A 27,515-nucleotide genomic window follows, 5' to 3' on the forward strand; every position below is an offset into this window, starting at 1 on the left:
GAAGTACAATTAATGATGGCGAGCCGCAAAAAAATACCCGGCGGGCCACATGCGGCCCACGGGCCGCAGTTTGCCCCCCCTGTTCTAATGGATCCTAAAGAATAATAATCTACTATTAGGTTTCGACGATTTATTATAATAATGTGCTATCGAGTGTATTGTTATTAATAAGATAGGGTTTTTACTAATTAGGTTTTTTTTACTGACACTTCAACTATTCATAATTTGTTTATTATATTTTTTGTGACCTCTGACTAGATTGGTAGGTAATGGAGATTTTACCTACTTTATTGTATTGATTTACTATAATTATAAGGTAGAGTTAAGAGTGTTGTCAGTGTGTGTTTACCTTTGGTGAGTGTACACGACACCTGAAGATGCCGAAAGGCGAAACCCGGGTCGCAAAAAACTACTTAAATGGAATAGTACAGAGCTTGAATCCATTAGAATTTAAATTCAAATTCCATCAAGTACCTTCGGTCGATAGTATTAATATTATGAAAAATATATGTTTTCGACAAGACAAGAAAAACGAGCGCAATTCCCATGATGGCAATTAATTTTTTTATCCTTTATTTAACATTATACTTTACAGCATGTAAATTTAAATGTGTTTATTTATATCTATTTCAGTGTGTTTCGACGTGCTTGTCAACTCAGAAGAAACCGGGGCTGTGCGCGACGGCGCGGGATATGAACGCATGGGACTCGGCGTGTGTGCGCGCGTGCGCGACGGACGCCAGGTGCCCCGGCGTGCTCAAGTGCTGCCGGCACAAGTGCGGCGCAACGTGCCAGCTGCCGAGAGGATTGCATGATGCACCAGGTCAGGAAAACTGTCTCTTTGCTTTTGGCACGCTGTTCACTCAATCACGTGGCGATTTTTGTCGTTCAACCGTGTGTTACATGATAGTTGAAAGTCAATTGAAAAGTGACAATCATATTTCAACAAAGTTGATCAACTTTTAAATTAAATTGAATGAAGTTGAGGTCTTTTCTACTATTTTCTACTATCATCATTCGATTCGCCTAAAGTCATAACTCACATTTTACAATTTTGTATTTTTTTTGTTAAAGTACCAAGTGATTCTAAAGACATTAGTCTATATAAAGAAAAATAATTGGCGACCGAAGGTCACTTTGAACCATGTGAAAATCGTTGACAAATTTTACTGTTGGTGTCATAACTAACATTTTCAAAGAATAATGTGAGTTCTGTCATCAAGGCCTTTCTAACCAATCAGGGAGCTCTATTTCTCATAGTGTGCTCACTCACTCATTAATATACAAGGGAGTCCAATACTGTTCTTCTAATTACAAAAAAACAGTGCTCTGGTGAGTTTTTGCGATTATCTCAAAACTCGATTTTTGGAATTTATGTGAGTTATGACTCTAGGCCAGTGGTTCCCAAAGTTGACTGGGCTCCGACCCATCTAACAAAAATTTCCAATCTTGGGACCCACCTCTTAGCTGTCTTAGAGAAAAGAGGGCATAAATATTGGTAATGCTCAGATTCCCTAGTGGCGAGTCGTGGAACTACTTAATGCTGTCTTTTGTTCTAATTGAAATAAAAAAATATTTTTTATAAGTGTTACCAATATGAATGAAAGACTGTTGAAATAAGAAACAACTTAAATAAAAAAAAAATATTACTTAAATACCTACACCTGCAAGGTTTTTTTACAAAGTTATTTCAATGGGAAGGATGTATTTGTTTCTTATTTTTCTTCATTACAGTTTTAGCATCAACTTCAACTTTAGTTACTTTTAATCGCAGTGAGTTTGATATATCCAATTTATTTCGGTATTTAGTTTTAATGTTAACCATAGCCGAAAATCCGACCTCACATAGATATGAGGTAGTAAAGAGGAGGAGGACTTTCACAGCTTCATCGAACAGGCAAGGATAATTATCAGCAAATGAGAGCCAGAATTTCGTTGACTGTTTACGATTGAAACTATTTTTCAGTGACGTATCTTCTGATAAATCAATGAGTTGTTCACTTGCTTTTGTTTACATACTAGTTGGTAAGTCGTCTTGAAATGGGTTACAAAACCAACGCAACGAATCAAACTTTTTCATCTCTTCTTTCTTCCCTTTCTCCTATCTCCTCTTTCTTCTATCTCCTCTTTCTCCGCTAGCTGGCGATATTCCGCGACTGTGCTGCCATCTGTAGTGCATTGGCAATTCAAATTATTACCTATTATTTTATCACAATATTTTCCGTAACTTAAGTTTATTTAAATTTTTAGGAATTATAAATAGCTGAATGAAATATCAAATCTATCACTTCCTATTTTTTTAATTCATGTATACAGTGGTGAGGGCCCACTCAATATTCGCTCGCGACCCACTGGTGGGTCGCGACCCATAGTTTGGGAAACCATGCTCTAGGCAACTCATTCGATTCAACTGATTGTCTTGCAAGTAACCAAAGTGAAAAATACTCCATTGGCATGTAAAACATATTTGTTTTATTTGACGCCATCTTCATTACGACTATCGGTTCAACTTGAATCGATTCGTGGTTACTTATATTCCTTTCAATTTCTTGTTCAACGTTCAACATCGAACAGCCAGTTGAACGACAAAACTCGCCACGTGAGAATGCGGCATAACGCTCCTTTCACATTATACGGCTTTTACCGTACCTACGGCAAAAAATCGAAGGCGACATTCTTTTAGTGGCATGAAGAAGAGCAGAGCATCATGCAAAGAAAGACCCATAGAGTAAAATTAAACGGGGATATTTCAAATAGCCAACTGAAAAATTCTTGACGTTGTGACATGTGACGGTCCGGCGTTCAATTGAGCCACGTTAAAATTAATTTTACTAGTGCCCCATGTTAACTAATCATAAATACAGAAATGGTTTCGGAAATGTGTCGCCATCTGCAATTAGGATAAAATATAATTAAACAATATTATAGAGAGACAGAAATAAAAATATTTCTTTTCCACCAGGTTTACCAAGTGTCCCCGCAAACGTGACGATATGTGAGCATCGCCGAGGCCGTGCTTTCAGAGTTCGCTGGGCAAGTCCTGACGAGCTGACATATTCGGAGACCACTCCGTTACTCTTTGTCGTCGAAGAGCGCCACCACGTTGGGAGACACTTTGCGGAAGAGAGACTGGGTGACTGGACGCCGAGGCAGAGATCAAAAAGGTCCTCATTTGAAATTTGCCAGCCATGCTAATATTTTGTTTTATCTATTGTACTTTAAAATAAAAGAATGTTCCAAATAGAGAACACTTTATATCCAATATTCCTTGCTTAAAGAAATTAAAAAATTGTCTAAAACCATAGAGGTATTAAATAAACAGAGGGGCAAGGAATCGACTTTCTCATACAACTGAATGAAGCACGCCAACAATAGCCGACAACTTACGAGAAATAGCAACGCGATAAAAAAAATGCAGGGCAACACGGAGGATTTACTTTGGTGATTATAACGTACCCATATAATAAAATGATAACGTGGAAATTGATTACCAGCCTGGCTCACCATACTTTTTCACCATCCTTTCATATAACCTGCCACCCTTAGTCTAAAACACAGCAGCGATTTTCTTTGACGCAAATAACACAACCGATTCATCAGAAAATTTTAAAGTGGGTCTTCAAATAATTAATTAATTCAACAATGTTTTAATAAGTGACGTTCTATGAAAGTAGGCAGATCATACTGTGTTGCTAAGAGACAGCAAATTAAGACAGAAAGTGTAGATTTCGTGGATGTGAAATTGTCATTTTTTGTGGTAGGATACCTCAAAATCAGGCATAGTTCTACGTCCCTAAATACGCCACTGGTACAACATGTGAACAATAATGCAATTATAAATTACTATTAAACATTCCAGATCTAATATATCATTGAAGAACGTCGTTAAACTAGGGAGATGGTACCAGTTCCGCGTGGCGGCAGTCAATGAGAATGGGACAAGGGGCTTCTCCATTCCATCGGCACCTTTCACTGCATCGCACGGGCCCAGACCACCTGGCCAGCCACTGACTCTTGCAGTAGATGGGTTACGACACCATAATGGATCCCTGCGGGGGACACTTTCCTGGAGACCACCTCTTTCTTCTGATCTCCCAGTGCATAAATACAAAGTCTTTTGGAGTAGACGGCTTCAAGGAGTCGATCAAGAACTTGATTCGGTGCTGGTGAATCATCATACAGTTGGAAAGGTAGTTATTACTTTTTCATTTCATTCAATCATTGAAACTGTTAAAATTGTAGTGTTTTGTATCGGACAACAGAATATTGTAGGATCAGGGGTAAAAACAGTGAGGGTTTTAATAATGAGGAGACCCAAGGCGCCGACTGAGTTTCAGCCGTGCAGGTCTTCTTTTACACTTAAGGCTATACCTCAGTTGAGGCATGGTCTAAAAAGATCGTGGCTAGGCGATGCACGGATTGCGGGTAGCGGGTTCAAATGACGCATGCTGACCGAAATATAATTTGTCATATAAATCCAATATGCGTCCATTTAATGTTCTGTTTATTGTTCTATTACTGTAATAATATATTCATTGACATGTTTTCTTTTTAAAGTAAATGGGTAACGTTTTTAGTCATCTTTACACGATTTAAGAATTAATACTCCCGTCGCCATCACGAAACAAATTGACGTATTGATACCTCGACGTTCGCTCTCAGACTGCCAGCGAGTCCAAGATTTTGTCACGGCCTATAGTTGAAAAATATTTGCCGTTTCACTGAAGTATCGCCTTAATGGATGTGTACATTTTGCTTGTACGGCATTCCATGTATGAGGATGATTCAGCACTCTTTGCATTTTTATATGTCACATGTTTGTGTCACTATTCATTAATTAAATATACTCCTAACTCCTCTTTATATTTCAATCTAAAATGACATAGGATTGTCCTCTTAAATATACTTATCCATTTTTATCTCTGTGTGCTGATTGTCCTGTATTTTGATCCATATCTTAATAAGGGACCTAGTTCTGCAGAACCATTTGATACCAAAATAGCAATAATTGTAGGTGAAATGGTACAGAAATATTATTGTTATCCCTTTTTTATTCTAAGACTCCTATGTGTCTGATTGATCACTTCAAACAATATGAAATTATTATATAATTTATATGCAGCATATTCACTAAATAAATGTCAAAGCTATTATTACTTATGTGATTTTGGTAAAATTTTATTTGCACCTAAATGCAACTCTACAATAAATGGTATTTTTTTAAAGGATCAAACATCGTTTGAGCTAAAAGGACTTCAACCGAGATCTCTATACTTCTTACAAGTTCAGGCTTTGGCGCAATTTGGGACTACACGATTGAAGAGTGAAAAATCAGCAATAGTTCTCAATACAACAAACTATTCAAATGGTATGTATTATATAAAAAGATATGGTACAGTTCGGTTATGAGGAATACAGCGGAAAACACATTTTGATAATACCCAATATACTGGATTATTTGTTAGTTTGGGTTAGTTTAGGTTAGGTTTGGTTAGGTTAACCTAACAAATAATCCAGTATATCCGGTATTTTCAAAATGTGTTTTCCGCTGTATTCCTTATAATCGAACTGCAGTGGCGGCTCGTTGACTTTCTAAGTGGTGGGGTTTAGTCATTAATTATCAAATATATGTACAAGTATGTACCTACCTACATTATCATATTATTATAGGTAGTTACATTATAAACGAAGCTACTTATAACAATATGATTTTATTAATGAGGAAAGGGGTAATTTTTCAGAATAAATAATATGATTATCTGAGTCGTTACTTAATCACATCTAAAAATCATGCTTAAAAATATAAACTTAATTAATAATAATAATTATTATAGATGTACCATCTTCAGTTTTGAACAACAACATACAACGAGCGTTTTTACTCACCTATGGGGTCCTTCTATTCGGTCCCTAGTATGCGTGTAATAACGCTAATGCATTCACATACTTTGTAGAAAGAGACTTGTATCGCAGCAACGGGATGGGACTGAGTGACCCCGATCAGCGAGAAATAGACGCCATAGCTTTCTTAACTTGTACATAGGTGTCACCGTGAAATAGAGCGTATTTAATTTAATAAATTATTTTAATACCGCGTAATCATTATTATGTTATTACATAATATACTTACAATTATTGTTTTATTTATTTGTATAATAATAATAAACATATCTCTAAAATTGCGACGAGTATAGATAGATGAAATAAAATAAATAATTCATTTAATCATTTAATTAAGTAGGTATATTATAACAATGATAGCAATTTCGGACGTTTTTTACGCATTTTCCCCATGATAAGAATGTGGAGATGGTCCCTATGAACCCTTAAGGTAGAGCCGCCCCTGCCGAACTGTACCAAAGATATTATAATATACTGGGAAGCAATAATATTATGTACTTACTAGATTCTAACAATATCATCAAGAATCAATCAGTTTGCATTGTTTGTTTTCACTGAAAAGCGTTAAAAAGTAGTTTCTCTGTTATACAATTAAAAAGATTGGATTAAAATAACTACTGATATTATGTCACAAGAACATTTAGAAACAAATTAATTAATACCTAAACAATCCTTAGAAGATACCAATTATAGATATATTGATCTTTTAAAATATTAATAACAATATGCTTATTATGAATAATGAAATATAATATCGTACCTTGTATTCTTTTCAGATTCAGTGATACCATCGGAAGGCAACAGTTCGAAAAGAAGTGCCGAGGATAGAATTGAAGGAGTCGAGGTACAGAAATTCTTTTGGAGTAAAGATCAGTTACTCGCTAGGGTCGTCTGGAAACCAGTGTTTGGAAGACCTGGAAGGACTATAAGGTACATTGAAATTTCTGTTCATTCTATAATATAATCAGAAATTTTAATTATATTTAATGTCTTACTGCCATCTATAAAATATTATGGATATCAATTTATTAATCATCTTTCACTTAATCCAAGTTTCAAACCAAATGACATAAATAGAAAAACTGTTTTATCAATTTTATTCCAGAATACAGTTTTTCTAAAATACTTTTTTGTTATTTTTACCATTTTCTTTATTATTAAATAATAATCGGATAGAAGAATCGTTATTACTAATTAAAATAATTTTTATTATTTCAGATATTCAGTAGAATGGTGGACAGGTCCATGCGAAGGAGAAGATAAAGGGCACAAGATAAGAAAACAGATTGCAGTTACAACTGATGTAATTTTATTACAATAATATTACCTACCTACTTATAATTTTATAATTCTCTCTTTTAGGATACATATTCCTTTATTTATGAATAAATGTTCTAAAACTATTTCAAGATTGTTAATTTACTAAATAATAAGTAAAAGTACAATAAGTTTACCATGAGCAGAGTAGTGAACACTCTTTTCTAGATTGTTTATTTAGGAAGCAATATTAATAGCAACACTAAAAATACACGATTATCATAAAAGAATGAGTAATTTAACAAAGCAATGCAAATATCTTTGATTTTAAAAGACAAGTGAGCTACAACAAGCCTGATTATTGTTTCCAGGTGCCGAAACTCCATCTGTATGATCTCCATTTTAGTTGTAAATATTTTGTTCACGTCAGCAAGATATCTCCCGATGGAAGGAAATCCAGAGAAGCTGTCATCCGCTTCAATACGCCGTCCTGCGAAGAGTTTCAGATGTCAGCGAAGAAGGAAATAATTAAATGCAATTGAATTGAATGTTTTATGTTGTTAATTACTGTTGTTTTTTTTATTGTGTTATTTTAGTATTAATATTTGGATTATTGTAATTACTTCTTTATAAGATAATATATAAGGCTATTTTAATACTTTGTGATTGCTAATTAAAATTTAATTATTGTATTCTTTAATCTCTTTTTGTAAAATATAAATGTATACTAGCTAATTGTGAGTATTCATTTGTTTAACCATCTTTATTTACTAATTATCAATTTGCTAAAGAAATATTAATTGACCGACCTTAATCTTTACCTTACACGAAAGATCAAAGACTATTTTGCAGTGACAGGCAATGTGAATTTTATTATTAGAAGATTTTCTTAAGCCAAGAATTTCGAAATGGTTGGAGCGCATTGGAACTCGGCTCCGGTTCATTAAATCCCCAAGATTATCACTTCGTCTGGTGAAATAATTAACTTGAGGGTCTGAGCTAGTTAGGTCATATAACACAAAATCAAAAACGCTTATTTTTATAAAATACACATATAATTAGATAAATATGTTAATAGAGCTCCGGTTCGTAAAAATTTCCACTTCGAGTGGTGTCCTAAGCAATCAAATCAAAACAAATAAAAGATTCAAAAAGAGAAACCTATACAAAAATAAGAGCATTTTGTTTATCATCCGTGTTTTCAAAAATATTAAGGCAATACTTCAATGAAACGGCAAACAATTTTCAACTATAAGCGCGATCAAATTTTGGACTCGCTGGCAGTCTGAGAGCGAACGTAGAGGTGTGAATACATCAATTTGATTCGTGATCGCGACGGGGGTATTAATTATTAAATCGTGTAAAGATGACTAAAAACGTTACCCATTTACTTTAAAAAGAAAACATGTCAATGAATATATTATTATTGTTACTAATAGAACAATAAACAGAATATTAAATGGACGCATGTTGGATTTACATGACAAATTATATTTCGGTCGGCATGCGTCATTTGCACCCGCGACCCGCAATCCGCGCATCGCCTAGCCGCGATCTTTTTAGACCATGCCTCAACTGAGGTATAGCCTTAAGATATTCGTTCTTACAAGAACCAAGTAGTGAATTTTAATGAACATGATGTCATTATCCACTATACGAGTGCTTTTTTATGGATTATCATTTCGTCGGTCCCTATTAAAAAAGTCGGATCTGAAATTTTGTCATTTTCGGATTATTACGTAAAAGTTATTTAAACACTAAACATTTATACCACAATCACAGTTTTTTTTGTTTGTTTGAAAAATTTCGAGATACTCAAGTTAAAAATGACGGATCTACCGAGAGTGTCCGAATAAGAATGTCGGTTCTTACCAACCGACATTGTTGGCTGGGCATGGGTGAGCAAGATGCGTCGGATCTGACAGTTGCTGCTATGTTCACCGGACAGACGGATGTTTTTATAAACGTTTAGAAAAGTTTCTATAACCCGTATTTTTATTCATTATGGCAAGCAATAGGTCACAAAAAATATTTGATATAACATCTTTGATTGCTCGTACTGAAAAATAGCATCTTGCAGATCCGACTTTTTTAATAGGGACCAACGATTTTATTGGACATTGAATAGTATTCTCAGCGCTCGAAATGGAAAAGTTTACGAACCGGAGCGCACGAAAATTTTCTGGGGATATTAACATGGTTATCAAATTTAAGTGTGTTAGATTTTTTATTATATGGCATATCTAGCTCAGACGGTCAACATATTTTAACCACGAGACGGAGCGATAACTTTACAGATTCCACGAACCGGAACGGCGCTCCGGTCCATTTCGAGCCCTGAGTATTCTTCATAAAAGAATAAAACATCTTTTTTGTAATATTATAATTTATGGGGGTACACAATTTGGTACACAAAAATTTGCAGGTTATCAAGACACATTTTGTTCTGATTTCAAAACAAACATCATAATATAATAATATTATTATGAATAAACCAATACAATATGATTTTTTTGATAGATTATATGAATATAAAGAATATTTTATAGATATGTTTGTTTATTTATCCAATTTTAGATGTTATTTTATAACCGACTGCAACAAAACATCAAAAGTTTGCTTCATCGAAGAAATAAAAGCGATAATCATCTAGTTTTTTTATACACACTATAATAATTATTATCATCATAATATTTAACATTTTCTTTTTAGATTTTCCTTGAAATTTGATAGTTGAACATAAATTATTACACACTGTTTACTATTAACCATTTACAATTAAAATATTACTCTGCGAGACATTTATCAAATTCATCACACGTGCGACACCTCACTAAATGGCATGACGTTAATTCTATGACAAATATTTTCACGGGACATGTAGTAATTTTTAATACAAAATGACTAAATTATAACGTAAAAACTTTATTCTTATTGTGTATTTTACCACTGCTTACACACATATCACAATGTGACTAATGTACTACCATAAATCCAATGGCATCGAGGTTAAAAATACAATTTAAAATATATTATGTTTATATTTATTAAATAATTAAATTATATAGGTACAGGTTATGGAGATCAGTATAATATACAATTTTTTTTACTTTGAACATGTGGCTTCCGCTGTTAGCAGATAGTACAAAATGTTGACAGAGTGTGCCACATAATAGATCTACACCTATGTAATAATTATGATTTTAATTATTATTTCCTTGAAAAGATAATATCTGTGATATAGATAATAATGGTTTTATGTTGATTATGTAAGTATCTTCTCATAAATGGTACAAGAAATAAAATATGAATATTGAATTAAAATTATTAAATGCAAACTGTTACATTATACGTGCGTAATGTGCATTGCACAACGCGGGTGAATTAAGGGGATTTAAAATAATCAATAGATCACATGGAACTGCCATAAAATAATAACATCTGCCTACTAGAAAAGAATACACGAATCAGGGCTGGATTGACACACCAACATGTTCAAAAGTAATTAAAAATGGTTTTTTCTTCATATTAATAACTATTTTTCCTATTTTTTTGTTGTTTTTAGATTCCATTGACGTTAGGGCAATCTATTTTGGTCAATGGTGTTGTAAATAAGTTTTGATTCATGTTGGTACAGAACATGACCTTTCGCATTGCCAATTAATTTCATGTAGGCATGTATAAATGAAGAAACAATCTGAAAGTAACTTAAATGTATGGCAATATACTGAGAATTGGGATCCATTTTTTGAAGTGCTCACATTTAAGCCATTTTAAATTTTTCATTGTCGTCTTGAATTAATTCTTTCTATTTTTTCTAGATTTCAATGATAGTATATTATAATAATTATTATTGGTACATATCATTGGACTTTTGCTTGCCCGGATGCCATTGAAAAAAATAAATAGGTACCTATGCCTATTATGTGCTATGGTAATTCTGCCATATTCTGAACATATTATTTAATATATGAAAAAATGTATAATTTAACGTAAACAATAACGATCAACTGCAAAAGTTTCCGTAAATATATTATAATACAAATGATGTAAGTAGGTACAGTTAAGTAAAATTTGCCTTAAAATTATGCAAGAAATTCCAAAAAAAAAATATGTTTCTAGGGATGCTCCACTGGTACCTAACAATTTTTGTAAATCTTGGGTGGATGCTTTTTTGTCTAAAAGCTTTTTTCGGATTTTTCCAATCTGTTTTTCTAGCCATAGGCTGAAGCCTCTTTAGGCCGATGGTAAATCCAGCACTGGCAACAACAGTAAAATAATTGTTTTTGCCTAGCACCTGCAGCTATCATTTTTTGAATTTGAGAAATTAAAATTTATTTGTTCATTTATTCTTTATTAATCTTTTTGCTTTTTTATTTGCGAAATCACTTAAAATTTCAGAAAATTGTAATTAATTTATTTTATCTTTTTTTTCTATACTTACTAACTTCGAAGAAAAAAATGTTTACAAAGATATTATTTTGAATAATTTACCATTTCTATGACAAACAATTAAAATTCTTCAAAATTCGGGGGTGGCTTTTTGGGAATTCGTATAGGGGCGGCCGAGTCATTTGTGGCGAGCCTGCTAACAATAAAGATAGGTGAGTAATACAAAAGTTGGATTTGAAGGAAAACTAAACATTAAAAATAAATTATTATTATGCTTACATGATTCCAATTGGATAAAACATGGGTGGGTATTATGATATAAAAATTAATAAATGGGGTCATGAGGTTAGAATATTATCTTTCTATTGTGTTTTTGTGGGTAGAATTTAGTATTATCTGAGACGTCGAACTAATTTAATTGGTTGTTTCAAATTCTATAGCGATAATTAACCATAAATTTTAAACGAGATTGACCGATGAAATATTCAAAGGGTTATCCCATGGTTATTCATCCCTGATTGAAATGGTTGCGGTCAGCTGCATCAAGGATCTGATTTCCAGCATCCACGTGCTCGCGCGCACACCTATTGCGCAACGAATGCAGCCAACTTCAAGGCGTTCCAATGTCATTCCTGCCCTTAGCAGTCACTCGCGTCTACTTTCGCGTATAAATTGTTTTTGACGGTTTTAAACCGACTCCTCGCCTCGGCTATGTGATTCCATAATAATTCTCGTGCGAAAACCGCAGTGCGTCGAATGTTTTTGTGTCACGCATTCCGCGAAATGGTTCAGTGAAACTGTGAACTGACAGCGCGGCCATGTTCGTAAACCGAAACCGGGCTCCTAAGTACGGCCTGCAATAGTAACTCGCGATCGACACGCCCCTCCCCTCCCCTTGTATATACTACACTACAAACGTCAAAATATATGTTTGACAGATTACATTTATTGACAAAATTTATTCACATTTTAAAATTATCAAAGCACTTATACTTCTCGCACGATTACTGCATTCAATTTCACAATATATCGTAGTGATTCTATCTGATAAGATTCCAATTTGAATAAGTATCTCGTATGTTTTTGACATAACGTTCTGTGGGCGTAACCTAACCTCAATGTGCGGCAGATAAAAAAAATACCCGACAGTGTTTTTGTTTGTGACAGTGTCCGTGTTGTTGTGATTTTGTGATAATCTTGTGCTAAAATAGCGTGGAAATATGGCTGACGACGAAGTGTTATTTGACGATGTGTACGAGCTCTGTGAGATAATCGGAAAGTAAGTATCTGACAGCTATGTTTGTTTTCCTCATTTTAATCTCACCTGGTATGGCACAATGAAGTGTCGGGGTCCCAGGTGGACGGCTCAATTTCCTAATTAATATTTTAATACAATTCGATAATATTATATATTTGTTTAGAAAATGTAATTAATATAAAACAAGATGATAATACCGTCGTTCCAAGCTAAACTGTCAAATGAACCAAGCGGAATCTTATATGAATCCTATTACTAAAATAAATCAATCGTTGCCTCATTACCGAGGATCGTGATGTTCACGAGCAGTTCCCACACTGCTCACAATTCTACCCTACGTGTAGCTCGACATCCCTAAGTATAAATTTTTAAAATAATCCTAAGATCATTTTCTTACTCTTCATTCGTCAATTCACACTATTTAATCGAAATCTATTAAATTGAACATTTCAGACTCTATTGATATAAGAAAAAGAGGTGATATCTTTGACGCTAATGACGCAATCTATTAGTCAGAAAATCTAAAAGGGGGGCTCGAAACAGTTCAAACCAGTCATACAATTATTAAATTAGGTACCTATCTACACAAAAATATTAATATAATATGCGTATACCTACTTCTATTGAATATGAAATATTATCCAAAGCATAGCAAAATCATTGCAAATAACATCAACATAATCACTACCACTTACCTAAGCATTATAATATGCTGTCAGTCTCATTTTTATAATAATTAATTTTGGTTAAAGGATGGTTTTTATTTAATTTTTTATCGTAGGGTCAAAATGGGAGTCAAAATTCAAAATCACTCAGTGCATTTAATCTCCACGTCCCTAAACCCTGCCACCGATTAAAGGAAGTGAACATGATCAACGTTGACTAAAATGGTGTTTTTAATGCTGAGAGCAGTGATAGGCAGGAACAAGATGGGTAAAATTATCGTTGACGTCCGAAAAAGTATAATATGGCACATAATGAAGTAATAAATTGAACCCGGCTTCAAAACCTTGGTCCATGGCGACTGGCTATCACATTCATATCTAATTATGATTAACTTCTGTTAATCTTCCTTTTTTACCGTTTACTTTGCCAATCATGACAAGTCTCTTTTTAGGTACGCGGAGGCCCAATACGCCGATAGTTTTAGGTTAGAATTTGGCCTGGGCTTCTTTTACGGTTCGATCAAGTTTTGGTGAAAGATCAAGTTTTGTGAAAATACGGATATTTTAAAATTTTTGATACTTTCTGCTGCTTCTACTGCCTGGTAATATGTTTCATGAAAAATCGCCACTGGCAATGAGTCAAATAACATACTTTAACCACTCAGTGTTCATTTTAAAGGACATTAACGATTTAAATAATATTATGTTCAATTACTCCCAAATGGTTTTAAAGTTACGTAGGAAAAATATTATATTGTATATTTATCATAAAAATACTTCTCTTTTGAAGTGACTGAATTAATAATTATTACCAAACTGTAGGGTAGACAGTCTGGCCCGAAAGAATTTAACATGACCTATTTAAATTTAGTAAGAACTAGTGGAATTTAATAGGAAAGCTACACTGCCTGAAATCTAATAAAGCGTTTTCTTTATTTTTTTGGAAAATAAAGATATTTTAAAATTCATGTCATGTTGACAGATTTTGCCTCCATTATCTCATTTAATATTTGAATTATTATTTTATCTGCATGTTTAAATAATTTTTTTTGTTAATTTTAAATAAATTATAGATATCTAAGTATTAGTATCTATTACTAATTGTAAATTAATAAAGATTTACTCCATTTAAGCCTCAATATGGTTTCCCAAAGACATTAAAATATCTCAGGAACCATAAAAGTTTAAAAAAATGTAGGTACTTTATGTAATAACATAATTTGGCAAAATCTCAGAAACATACCAGGACGGGACCGGGGATCCATCGAATTACGTGTTTCAAAATTATGTATGTTATATTCATCTAGTGAATTATTCGTTGAATAAAAATATAATTTATTACAAATCTGAAATAATGTAGCTACTTAAGTTCCTAATTATAATTTAAAGACATGAACAAAGCTGTTATTTTTGACCTATATTAAGGTTCTGAAAGGGTTAATTGTGGGTACTTAGTTCCAAAGTTAGTTACCTGCATAAACTTTTATTTACTTTAGTATGACAGGCGGCTTCAACAATTTACTCGGAATACAAGTTAATGGAGTTTTGTCTTTGTGAAAGCGAATCTTTCCTTGTCAAACATATTAGGTATTATAGAATAATTAGAAATGCTAGTGGCGAAATATGAAGACCAAATTGTACACTCTCATTAGTAGAAATCAATATTTTCTATTAGTTAAAATATAGTGTTTCTATTTAATATTTAAACACAATTCGAGGGCTTAGTGTCAAACAACACTATCTACAAAAGTGCAACTTTACAGGAGAGCCAAAAATCGTTATTTTAGATTCTTGTAACTCAACAAGGGAAATGTTAAATGAAACCTAATGTTAATATTTTATAATTTATTGCGTATTGTACATTTATCTTGATTATGATGATGTTAAAATTTATAGGGATAGTTTAAAAAAAATATGAAAACAAGGGTAACTTATGTAGTTAGCGTTAAACTTTACTGACGATTTAATAAGAAATTAGAAAAGATTGACAAATCGTTGTTTGACTATCATGTGGCCATAAATGTAAAATAACGTTATCTCAAAAATAAAAACACTTTTTTGTAGATAACGTTGTCTGACTTTAAGCACTCGAATTTTGCCGAGGAAAGCAGCTAGATTATTAATGAAATATATATGAACTAAGTGCTTAATTATTTAATATCTAAGCAAGTAGGTAATACTAAAAAGGTGCTTCTTCGTATCTTTTGTCTCATTACTGACGATGGTGATCAGTTCATTTACAAGCGTTGCCAACAATTTTTTACCATCTGGAGTGATCCTGCGCTGATCTTTTTGCTTCCTTGATGGTGCTGCTTCAACTGGAAAGCGCACGCGTTCGTGACACTCTCACTTCGACACCATCTGAGATCATTCTTTTCTCCTATCTAAGTACGTAGGTACATGCTAGAAAATAGTGCTTAAAGAACACAGTTGTTAACAAATAATAATATAAAAATAAAATCGAGGAATATCTTCAATTGTATCTATATTGAGCTCTCTGTAAGTCTTTGAAATTAGCAAAAAAACATGGTTTAGCATCTTCTCATATAATATACCTACTATGATAGGCATGGCCCCCACATCCTGAAGCGCCCCCCCAGGTTAGGATGTTTGGAGCCCCCCCTACCTATCGCTAAAGGTAAAGGAAGTGTGACGCGCTATAGTAGCGTTTTCCATGGTGTAAGCGGTAAAATTAAGGTGTATTTTTAGCGATTTTTTGTATTTTTAATATGTACATCCATTTGAATTATGGAGTTGTCAAGTATCGGCACACAGTTAAAAATTGCATCGTACACTCAAATGTTTTAATTATTAATAATTATTGAACTAAAATAGCGCCGCAGGCGACTTTCTTTTCTATTAGACCAATTTTGTGGTCTGTATTTATCTCACTTATCGGTCGACTCGTCACGCCGGGCCCTTCCTGAGCCCGGGCCCATAGGCTAAAGCCCTGTCAGCCCCCCCCTTGTGGAGGCCATGATGATAGGATACCGAATAGGAATATTATAATCAGCGCTCGAAATGAAAAAGTTTACGAACCGGAGCGCTCGACAGTTTTCTGAAGAACAATACATAGATATCATAGTTAGAAGACATAGTTATCAATTTTATGTGTATTTCATAAAATAAGTGTGTTAGATTTTCTATTATATGGCCTATCTAGCTCAGACGGTCAAATTATTTTTTCCACGAGACGGAGCGGTAATTTTGCCGATTTCACGAACAGGAACGGCGCTCCGGTGCGCTCCGGTCCATTTCGAGCCCTGATTATAATATGTTCCGTTTATCCTCCATATTCGAGTCATAAGTTAATACTAATTGGACGGTGTTCCAATGTATCCAATTGGAATGGTCTTGCTTGATTCCAATTAGATGCATAATTTGGAATCAACTGCGTTTACACGGAGCCGTTTGCCATGATGTCTAGGCCCTAAGCGAAATTTCTGCCAATTTGATATTAATTAGTGTTACTTGATAGTGTTTAAAATTTGATATTAGAAATATTATGTAGGTATGTCAATCCAGGGCTCAATTCAGTTAATGAATATTTTTACCTATTGCTTATCTAAGTTGAAGGTTATTATTATTATGTAGTTAATAGTATGAATATTCATAATATATGTAGGTATACTTTTCCCCAATGTAATGTCGCTTCATACAAACTCAAATCTATTTAGGTAAATTACATGTACGAATATATAGAAAATATTAGTTAGGACGTTTACAAGTCGTGATATAATGCAGTGACGATCCGTGGGAGTAGCAGGTCATACGTTGTTTAGAGGCGGCACATTGTGAAGGACAGTTAATGAAGGAATGAATGAGAATATTATTACAACTTTTGAGAGCAGTGACGGTTTTCCACGAAGTAGCCGATACGTTCGCTACGTTAGAAGGTATCGACATCGGCCGACGAGGGGTCCTCCAAGCCTGTCAACTCCTCAGACCTTCACGCGGTTACCTAAAGACACCGCTGTAGATTTCGTGAAAATGCTCTACTCATCAGTAGATGATAAGTATGTACATATGTGACCTTTTAAAAGATTTTTGTTTAACTTCTTGTATTTAAGATAATAAATATGTCGTTCAACAATTATTTGAGATTAAAAATGAAAGGGCTACGCATGCTGAGGCTGCTTAGGACGGCACTTTGACTAAGGACGTCACTAATAGAATGAAAATGGCTGAGTTAATATTAATATAATTATCGAATAAAATACCTACTAACAAAAATTATAACTACACATTTTAAATAGGTATCTAGATACTTGTTATTTTCAATCACATAACAGAGTGAAAACAGTGAAATATTCCTAACAGCCTTATAATCAAAAATGTTGTGGGTACAAATAATATACTTACAACATCTGCATCGTTATCCCGCTAGGCGTCGGCACTGCTGGTTTCGCTTTAAGTCGGTTATCACATCTAAACTCGCCTCGTGTGCCGCACAGCCATACATCAAACCTTCCGAGAACGGCGATCCAGTGTTGCTTATGAAGACCGCGCTCGTCTACCTAGCGGCAGTCGCGCGTAGCCTTCGAAGCGTCTACATATTTGAATGCGGCGATCGGCGAGCCGGTATAGAAATGACCAATAATTGGACCAATAATACGAATTATTCGTATGTGTTTATATGCGACCTGGCGTCGTCGACTCGGAGCCCGAGAAGCACGCGACTTGTCGATTACAACAGCAGATGTTTTTTTCAAGCGAAACAGTCGTATTTGACCAATCTGCTGAGCTCCATTTGGCAACGTGTGTTTTATGAATAACGATGACGTCACATCGACGAATTTGATACGTTGTAGGCGAGACGAGTTTTGATGTAAGGGCTAGCTACAACGCCAAATGATTACAGTTATAAATATTTCTGAAGTAAATTAAGTTTCTTGTTCAACGACATCGACGATAATATTATATCCAATCAACCAACAACAATTAAATTGCAATGTTATAAAAATATGTATTTAAAAAAATATATGAAATGCGAAAATGAGTCCGCGGGCAACAGGGTTGGGAATTCCTGGCTATAGAGGTTCTAGTTCAGCACAATATTATTTGTGAAGGTTATCATTGCAAAGAGATCCGTCTTGATAAAATTTTGTGTTTACTAAAACTAGGGATTGCAACACCGGTATTTTGGTATTTCTTATTGAATACCGGTATTCGTCAAAACATATTATAGAAAAAGAAGAACTACCTATCTATAAATATAACTATTGAAATCTATTTGAAACACTTTGTAAATATGTATACATCATAATATTTTTGAACTGCTAATTTAAACAAATACTATCAGTCCGGGCACAGGAAAATCTCGCTGAAATTCAATGTTTGTTGGATGTACTATCAATGTTGGATCAATATAAAATTATTGTTGATTTTTTATTTTATTTATTTTCCTATAAAATTATTTTTTGCTTTGTTTTTTCTCTCTACTAAGTTCATTTATCTGTACTTTTAATTCTAAATGTCATGTTGTGAACGTCTTGAATTAATATTTTTTTATGTGCTCAATGTGTCTTTTTTAAATAAATAAATAAATACTTATATGGAAATATTTGCTACGAATGTTTTCTTTTTCGAAATATTTTAATTCATCGCGATAATTCTATAAGTATATTTGAGAAATTTTATTAAAATATTGTTTAGCTTTTGTTGATTTCAGTCAATATATTAATTGCGTTTTGGCAGCGTAAAAGTTATAAGTACACTAAATTAAATATACAATATAGTATAAAGTAGTAAGTAGGTAATTATATTCATTTTTGAAAAACATATACGTGCATGCTTTCTTAATACCGAAACTACCGGTATTTTGGATTTTTGAATAATAAACAATTTAATCCCGGTTTTGAAATACCGGTATTGCAATCCCTAACTAAAAAGGCACATAGCGATGGAATGAAAGTATTAAATGTTTGCTTACGAAATATTTCATATTATTTGTTTACAAAATGCTTCAAGAAAAAAGAAAAATAATCGCCCGAGTGTACACTATACAATATTATGCTAACGTATTCATACAATATTAAATGTTTACACATCGTTGTGTTTTAAAGTCAATAAAAGTCATAATCTGTATCAGAAAACGATAAGAAAACACGCTACTAGGCTACTGGCAAAACAGCTGACTTTTAGTATGTAAGTTCTTACTTAGTTATTCTAGTGCGGTTGATAGCTCACATCTGGTTAAGTAATCATGAATAACCAGTAGCCAATAGGTTAATAAAGAAAATAACGTTATTATAATTCTATATTTAACTTATATAGTTAAGTAAATGATAATATTACAAAAAAAACTATTCATACTTGTTGATTTACTTCAATAAATGGAATTAAGTAGGTTAAGTCATTGTTATGTCACGTACCACGTACCTATTGCTTATCAGTACACTAAAAATGGATTGATGCAAATTATCTTCATAAAATACTTAGCTTACAATTATTAGAAAGACAGCTTATTCATTCACAGAAGGGCCTGTGACCCTGTAACCATGGCCCCCACATCTTAAAGCGGGCCCCAGGCTAGGATCTATGGCGGGCCCCCCTACCTATCGCTAAGGTTAAGGGCAGTGTGATTTTTCACAGCAGTGTTCCTCAAATGGTTTCCACGGAACCCTAGGGTTAAGGGTATTCCGTGTATTATTACCGATTTTTTTGATTTATTGAGTTGTCGTTGAGCATAAATTATGAAGCACTCGCGACCTCATTTTGTGGTAGGTACCCAAGTAACATGGAACCCTTCGCCATATTATATTCGCCAGAAAACACACAAAATAATTATATAACAAAATTCTACGCGTGAATTATCAATCAAAATATCACATCAAATTATATCGCACAGACACATATTTTTAAATGTCAATAATACTGAATGACTGAAGAATAGCGTGAAAATCTGCATTTCTTAAATTTACCTACAGTTTTCTACATATTATACATTATTATCTGCGTAGCAGTGGCGTCCGATGACCTTTAATTGTAAGGATCTGTTGAAAAAACATCATATTATAGGTTTCCAACTTTGAATTAAGTAATATTCAACACTATATTATAATAATGCACAATAACTGAACAACAATCAAATAAGACGGTACCTAGATAAAACGTACCTATAAAATTGATATTTTAGCCACCGTCTTAGTATTTTATGGGCTTCGAATTGGAAAACTTTAAAGTTTAATTTCAAATTGGTATTCAGCACCATAAAATACTAATTCAAATTGAAAATCAATGAAATCAGACGGTATTTATAGAAAATTAAAATTTTCTTCGCCATGTTGGAATTTAGGGGCTTATGGATAAATTTTGAAGTGGCTCTATATCTTAAAAATGCGTTTTATCATGATTTTATATAAAGTGTACATTGAAGTTAATGGTCCACCAAACCAATACCTAAAGGTCCTAAAGCCTTGTGGAACGCGAATTTCGCATGACGAGATAGAATTTTATCCTAATAGTATTTAGCTCTACGCCGAGATTTGTGACTATCTTAACACTGGTATCTCCCATGCGGACTGTAGATGTCTGCTTCATTAACATATTATCTAGTCCCATAAGGACAATGTTTTCAGTTTTATTTGATACAAACTGTCAGTCTAGCTCTAGCCTAGCAGCTAGGTAGACTCTGGTATGTACCTATCTGACAAAATAGTTGACCAGGCTTCGTTGATAGCAGTCTCGCCCTGCCTTTGGCTTCGACCACACAAACACGTCCTTTAAACCAAACCCGCCCCGCTACACACTCGGTCCTAATCGAGCGTATCACGAAGCACTACGTTTGATGTGAAATATCTGTACAGTTGCTTCGATCAGCAGCAGCGCATCATCGGCATAGGCGATGTACGGACAATTATCTTCTTCTTCTTCCACCCTGTCACGACCCAGCATTGGGGCATAGCCACTTCCCTCGGTACGCCATCAACTCTTGCGCCTCCCCCCATGTCAGACCTGCAGCACGTAGGTCGCTTTTGTAGCACCGCTGCAGGGTGAGGGAGGGCTGGCCACGGTGACGGAACACTTGAGGCTGTGCCACAAGGGTACGAAATGTCGCACTCTTTGGCGGCATCCGGAACACTTGTCCCAGCCACGTAAAGCGTCTCTTCGTGATAACCTTTATCACCGAAAGCTGCTGTGTCTGCTCACGAACTCGGGTGTTTGTAAGGCGGTCGTACCAATGTACCCCTAAGATTCGGCGGAGACATCGATTCTCAAAGCACAAAAGCCAAGACTCTTGAAGCTTAGTAAGATGCCATGTGCCACAGGACAATTATACTCATCGTATAATTTGTACTCACGTTGGACTAGTGAGTAGAGCGGTTGTCTTTATGTAAAAATGAAGTCAATGGTTCGAACTCGTGGTCGGTCAAATGTGCATGTTATTTTTTCAATGTGTATTTGATCCAGTGCAATGAGCTAATGGGTAGACAACTGACTAACAACTTTACTATTCTTCATAAAACTCTGATTATTTATACAACTACAAGCGCATATGAAGGTACCGATGTGGATGGATCATTGTAATTTACTTTTGGTGACCGTTAGACTGAATATTGTCTATATTTACATTCTTCGCCCAATTCTTCTTCCCTCAATAAAGGTTGGAAGCCATCTAATTTCATTTATATCGGTACTTAAACATTGCAAATAATGTCCATCTTCACTCCCACCTCTACCACTAGGGAATCCAATCCCGAGCCAAAATTCTGATCCCGGGATTTTGGGATTACAATTTGACAATCCCGGGATTGGCATTTTTTCCATTGTTAATATAAAATTTTTATATTTACAAATAACATTGATAAAATCCGTGAAATATAAATCTAGTATAATTTATACTATTTAAGACATTTATTGTTAAGGGGGGACATGCTCGTCGAAGGTCAAAATTGAGTTTTTGTTGTATTTTCAAACCATGATCCTGGACACTCCTTAAACGTTGTAGATAATCTATTTATATAATTTTGAAGCCTTATTATCCTTTATAGTTATTTTAAACATTTTATGACTGCATAAAGTATTTTTGTTACATAAAATAGTATTCTTTTAAACCTCTCGCTCTAATGTTTTAGAATATAGTCATATTTCGGTACATAACTGTGCAGTGGTGTTAAGATTTTTTACATTTATCAATTTTTAAACGCATTTATAAAACCATTAGTATAATTTATTACGAGATAATTTTTGTAAAATATTCACGATAAAAAATTATATTGATAATCTCTGTGATCCCAAATTTGACGAAAATTAGGCATTTTATTATTCAAAAATCGGCAAGATTAACACATTTGAAGATGATTCTAAAGATACTTATTATAAGCTATGTCTTTGACCATTCAAGTGTGATAAACATCTTATGAATAATGATTGCTTTATAATAATTATTGACCTAAGAATAAGGTAGTGTTTTTTTGAAATACGCCATTTCTTTTGGCATTACCCAGTGGTTAAGCTACAACATACGGCCGTAGCCATAAATTGACAAACTATAATTGGGATTCGTAGGTATCGAAAATAGCTCGGGATCCCGGGATTGGAATCCCTATCTACCACTAATTGCCTATTCATATTGACATATTCTCAAACACTCCGTCCTTTTTTTTTAAAATGTGGTCAACAAACGCTCAACACTCTACTACTATATTGAGAATATCCATGTTTGTGATTATATCCACCCACTCCATTCGTGTTATCCGTCGATAGCGTAACATGTTTGTGCTGATAAACCCACATTACTGACCTAATTAGCCCGGTCGCACATTGAAAATTATCTCGATTAGGATACGGTCATAAATCAAAATCATGCGCAATGTTGCCACTCTCTTCCGTGCGCACAGGCGAGGCCGTGCTGGGACAGTGTCGTCACGAGGCTAGCTGAAACGAATGAAAACATTTTGTTATTTTACTTGCGTTCCATGTCGAGTTAAATGTGTTACACGCGACAAGCAGATGTTTTTCTCCACCAAAAATTTCCCACCGATGCTATGTGCGGCAGTAGATTAAGTTATATAATATTGTGTTTTGAGAATGTCATCAAAATCACATCGACAAATTCGACGTGTTGCCGTCGAGACGATTTTCAATATGCGACCAGGCTTACTGGTGTATCATCACGTCATATTATGATGTGTAGGTTACCTTCTGTTTGTGGCTATGGAAAAATACGTTTCTGAAGTGTGGAGAAATATATATGGGATAAACTTAAACATTCTTAAAGAAAATATTATTTGAAATATTTATGTCTGTATCATACATATTATGCATAGGTATATGCATTAAAATTTGTCAGGTAAACGTAACGCGTCTTTGGTCTATATTCTATAACGATCGGCTTTCGCATTTCTATCTTATTAATCGGTTCTGTGTTGAGTAGTTACCAGTGGCGAAGGGTGGAGGTAGGCTGTCATTCGAGTTAAATAATGTACACTAAACTTTGTCAGTCATACTTATTTGTTCCTATCGGAGTTCAGCCAATTTCATGCCGACCATAGATTTATCTTCTGCTACCCACAATAGTTGATCTGTGGAGATGTACTTGAATAGATCTTGTGCCACTAAATGCGGCGTCGTCCTCTGCTACATTTACCGTTGTTCTTTCCTTGGATAAATTAATTGGGGCATTCTGTACCCATATCCTCTCATAATGTGATCGATGCACTGTAGTTTTCTAGTTTTTATACTACGCAGAACTTTTAGGTTATTAATATTTACCATTCGTTTGACGTATTTAACATTTGTCACCCTGTCAGTTCTTTTTTAAATTCATGTAAACGCTGAATTAAAATTCGGAGCACGTAGGTGTTTTAAAAAATATACTTACGGACATCCCAAAATAAATTCTTTCTACCCTTTCTTCTGCTAGCCTATTCCGGTCATCCGTCCATTGAGATTTCATTAATGAAAATATTTTTAGAATTGTTGCCAGAAATTGTATTGAAAATACGAGACGTATGACAACTTAACCTAACAATGAATATTATTATTCGCATGAATAGTATCTAATTTGTGAATAAGCTGTGGTTGATCTGTTCTAATTCCATGTGCTTTTTTCCAGGGGTCCTTTCAGCCTGGTGAGGAGATGCATTCACCGGCAGACCCAGCAGCAGTTCGCTGTGAAGATCGTGGACGTGGCCAAGTTCACGGCGAGCCCTGGACTTAGCACTTCTGGTATGTGACCTAATCCCTGATGGAGAGCTGATAATAATAATAATTTAAAATACACATACAATACTATTATACAAGGTTACTTTATTAATTTGTATTTTGTATTTTACGATAGCTGACTGTGTAACTAAGTTGTCTCGCACATAATATTAATATATTATTCTCTACGCGAAATCAACTCATTATCTATCATAAAATACTGTGAAAGAGGAATCGTCTTTATGAGGTTCTATTTGTGACATGTAATAATTTGTATCAATATATATTATATGAACAATTTAGGTATCATACATATTATTATTGTGTTGTTATTAACAGGTAAATTGTATATAATATACCTCAGAATCTCTCACCTCAGCCCCCGTAGTTCAGTGTTTAAGGCACTGGCTTTTTATCCGAGGGCTTCCGTTTCGATACCCGGTAAGTTCGCAATATAGGTATTAATGTTATTTTATCAAAGCCTGGGTGTTTGTGATTGTTTCACTTCTATTATGTACTACCTACATTATTGTTTTACTACACTACTATCGTTGGGCCTCATGGCATGTTGTAGTGCTAAAAAGAATATATTATATGTATCTATATAAAAAAACATGCCTTTTGGTTTACCATTGGCCGGTTAATTTCGCTGTAATTAGGTAGGACGCAGGTGGGTAAATTGGTTAAGTACGTTGGTCGGAATTCGAGTCCCATTTATATTTGTCATATTTTTTCAACATTTTTGCTGATAGGTATATTTCTAATGTGTTTTAAAAAATTGTAGTATGTTAAATATACAATGTTGTACCTATATAAAGAAAATATCAAATATCGTGAATTATTTTACGTATAAAAATAATATTACATTACATTATTAGTAAGTACAAGTACGTTAAGACTAAAATTTGGAAAGATTCCTGACGCTGGTTAGTAATCATACGTAATTACCTATTAATTGTTGGTACCTACCCAGTCGCCAATATTAGTAAAGTAAACTAATGTAAAGCGCCTCAGTTGTATGCGTATGTACTATAGATATACCAATATAAATCGTTAAGTGTTCGAATTTAGAACTAAGTTCGTCAAATGTTAAATGTCGATATGTCAAAGCATGTGGCGCCCTCATTCAGCGGACAACTTATACCTACAGGTGGATTAATAGTTAATTATGTTGTAATTAGGCTGGGCAAAGGTGGCTCAATTAGTAAAAGCACATTGGCGTGCCTGGTATCTTATTTTTCCCCTTTATGTATTTATGCGGTGTTTTCAGATTATGTGTGTTCAATAAAGAATGACACATAATATTCAAATCTTGTGAGAATAAAAATATTAGTCTAGTAAAATATATCATTAAAACATCCAAGGAAATCTGTAAGTTGTTACGTATTTTATTCAATTTGATTGATGATATGTTGATGAATTATAATAATAATACATTATGTAAAACTGACAAAATATTATAATATATTATCATGAATTGAAAACATGACATGAAATAAAAGAAAATACTCTGTTTATTCCTACATTATTTTCGTCGATCTTACGTATTCGAAGTTCGTTCTGATTTATCATTCGTGACATCAATAGGAGATTTCTGGTCTGACTGTGTTCGCGTTTTTTTTTTATTATTTAGGTACACACAGGTGGGGTACCCTGGCTACCTGCCTGTGATGTGTTATAATATTTTATTACGAAATATCAACGTACGAAAGTTTTCACGCATGGATGAGTTTCATGAAAGTATCAGTCAACAATATTAGGTATTTTGAAAGTTTATAATTTATACAATTTTATAATGGGGTTTAATTTATTTCGACAAGGTTTACAATAATGAAGAGGACGTTGTGACCTCCATTTCGTGAAAGCTAAATAGGTTTTCTTATTTATTGAGTTGTACGTAGACCGCCAGGCAATGGCGAAGGGTGGAGGTAGGCTGTTAAGATCCGCCATAAATAGTGCACATTAAACTTTGTCAGTCATACGTATTTGTTTTCATTGAAATAAGACTATTATTGACAGATGGTGTTGGTTAGTTTTTAAAATTCAATAAGCTCCACCTGAACCATGGGTGGCCAACCTTTTCAGCAGCCGGGCCAGATTCTAAAAATGAGATTTCCTACCGGGCCGCACAACCGATTTTTTTATTATACAAAACAAAAAAAAATATATATTAATAATATAAAACAAAAATGAGAATCAAACATATTTATTAGCTTAGACTTTTTTTAAATAATAAAAATAAACAAAATAATATAAATATAAACAATAAATTTTAGTGAGCAGTTTGATTTTGTGTGGCAGAATTAAGTGCATCAATATCGATATCGATTGAGGTTGTTCTTACACGTAAACAGTTTTCCAAAAGCACATCAGTGATTCGTGTTCTAACTCGGGATTTGATATGCTAAGTGTTCCCAAATAGCGAAGTCATCATTAGAGCATGTTTGTAAAATGCAGGACATTTCTCCTTGTCCAAATATGTTTTGTAGAATTCTTCCAAACCAACCTGATGGAATTTCTCCTTTAACTGTTCATCGCAACATATTTCACAATGTTCCATTTGTAAATTTCCCGGTAATAAATTCACGTCTACGGAGAATGGCGATGCAAATGCAGCAAAAAGCACACGGTGCTTTTTAAAATCTTGAGCCAATATCGAATCTCAATATTCTAAATTAGCACATATAGCGGCAGCATTTTGGCAGCGGGTTGGTCACCCATGACCTAAACCAAACCATAATAGTTTTGGTATATTTTGGGCGATATAGTCCGGGTACAGAAAAATCTCTCTGAAATTCAACGTTTGTTGGATGTATTATCAACGTTGTATCAATCGTTATAGAATAATTGGAAATATTTGCCATGAATTTTTGGAAATAATATGCTAATTCGTT

At 34.0% G+C, this 27,515-nt stretch overlaps 2 protein-coding genes across 3 annotated transcripts in view; both read left to right on the forward strand.

The window, feature by feature from the left end:
* LOC147073308 (anosmin-1-like) overlaps positions 1-7,891 on the forward strand; it is a 72,312-nt gene extending 64,421 nt beyond the window's left edge. The window contains exons 3-9 of the mRNA XM_085945405.1: positions 634-823; positions 2,963-3,164; positions 3,860-4,190; positions 5,227-5,368; positions 6,678-6,831; positions 7,120-7,204; positions 7,530-7,891. Coding sequence (XP_085801531.1) covers positions 634-823; positions 2,963-3,164; positions 3,860-4,190; positions 5,227-5,368; positions 6,678-6,831; positions 7,120-7,204; positions 7,530-7,700 — 1,275 coding nt within the window. The 3' untranslated portion in view covers positions 7,701-7,891. The remainder of the gene's footprint in view (positions 1-633; positions 824-2,962; positions 3,165-3,859; positions 4,191-5,226; positions 5,369-6,677; positions 6,832-7,119; positions 7,205-7,529) is intronic.
* Positions 7,892-12,152: 4,261 nt separating this feature from the next.
* LOC147073309 (peripheral plasma membrane protein CASK-like) overlaps positions 12,153-27,515 on the forward strand; it is a 686,848-nt gene continuing 671,485 nt past the window's right edge. For both annotated transcript variants that reach the window (XM_085945407.1, XM_085945406.1), the window contains exons 1-2: positions 12,153-12,829; positions 24,533-24,645. In XM_085945407.1, the coding sequence (XP_085801533.1) occupies positions 12,771-12,829; positions 24,533-24,645 (172 nt within the window). In that variant the 5' untranslated portion in view covers positions 12,153-12,770. The remainder of the gene's footprint in view (positions 12,830-24,532; positions 24,646-27,515) is intronic.

This window comes from Rhyacophila brunnea, unplaced genomic scaffold (assembly GCF_057557595.1).
Source record: "Rhyacophila brunnea isolate RB1 unplaced genomic scaffold, BYU_Rbru_1.0 scaffold_18, whole genome shotgun sequence".
Taxonomy (NCBI): domain Eukaryota; kingdom Metazoa; phylum Arthropoda; class Insecta; order Trichoptera; family Rhyacophilidae; genus Rhyacophila; species Rhyacophila brunnea.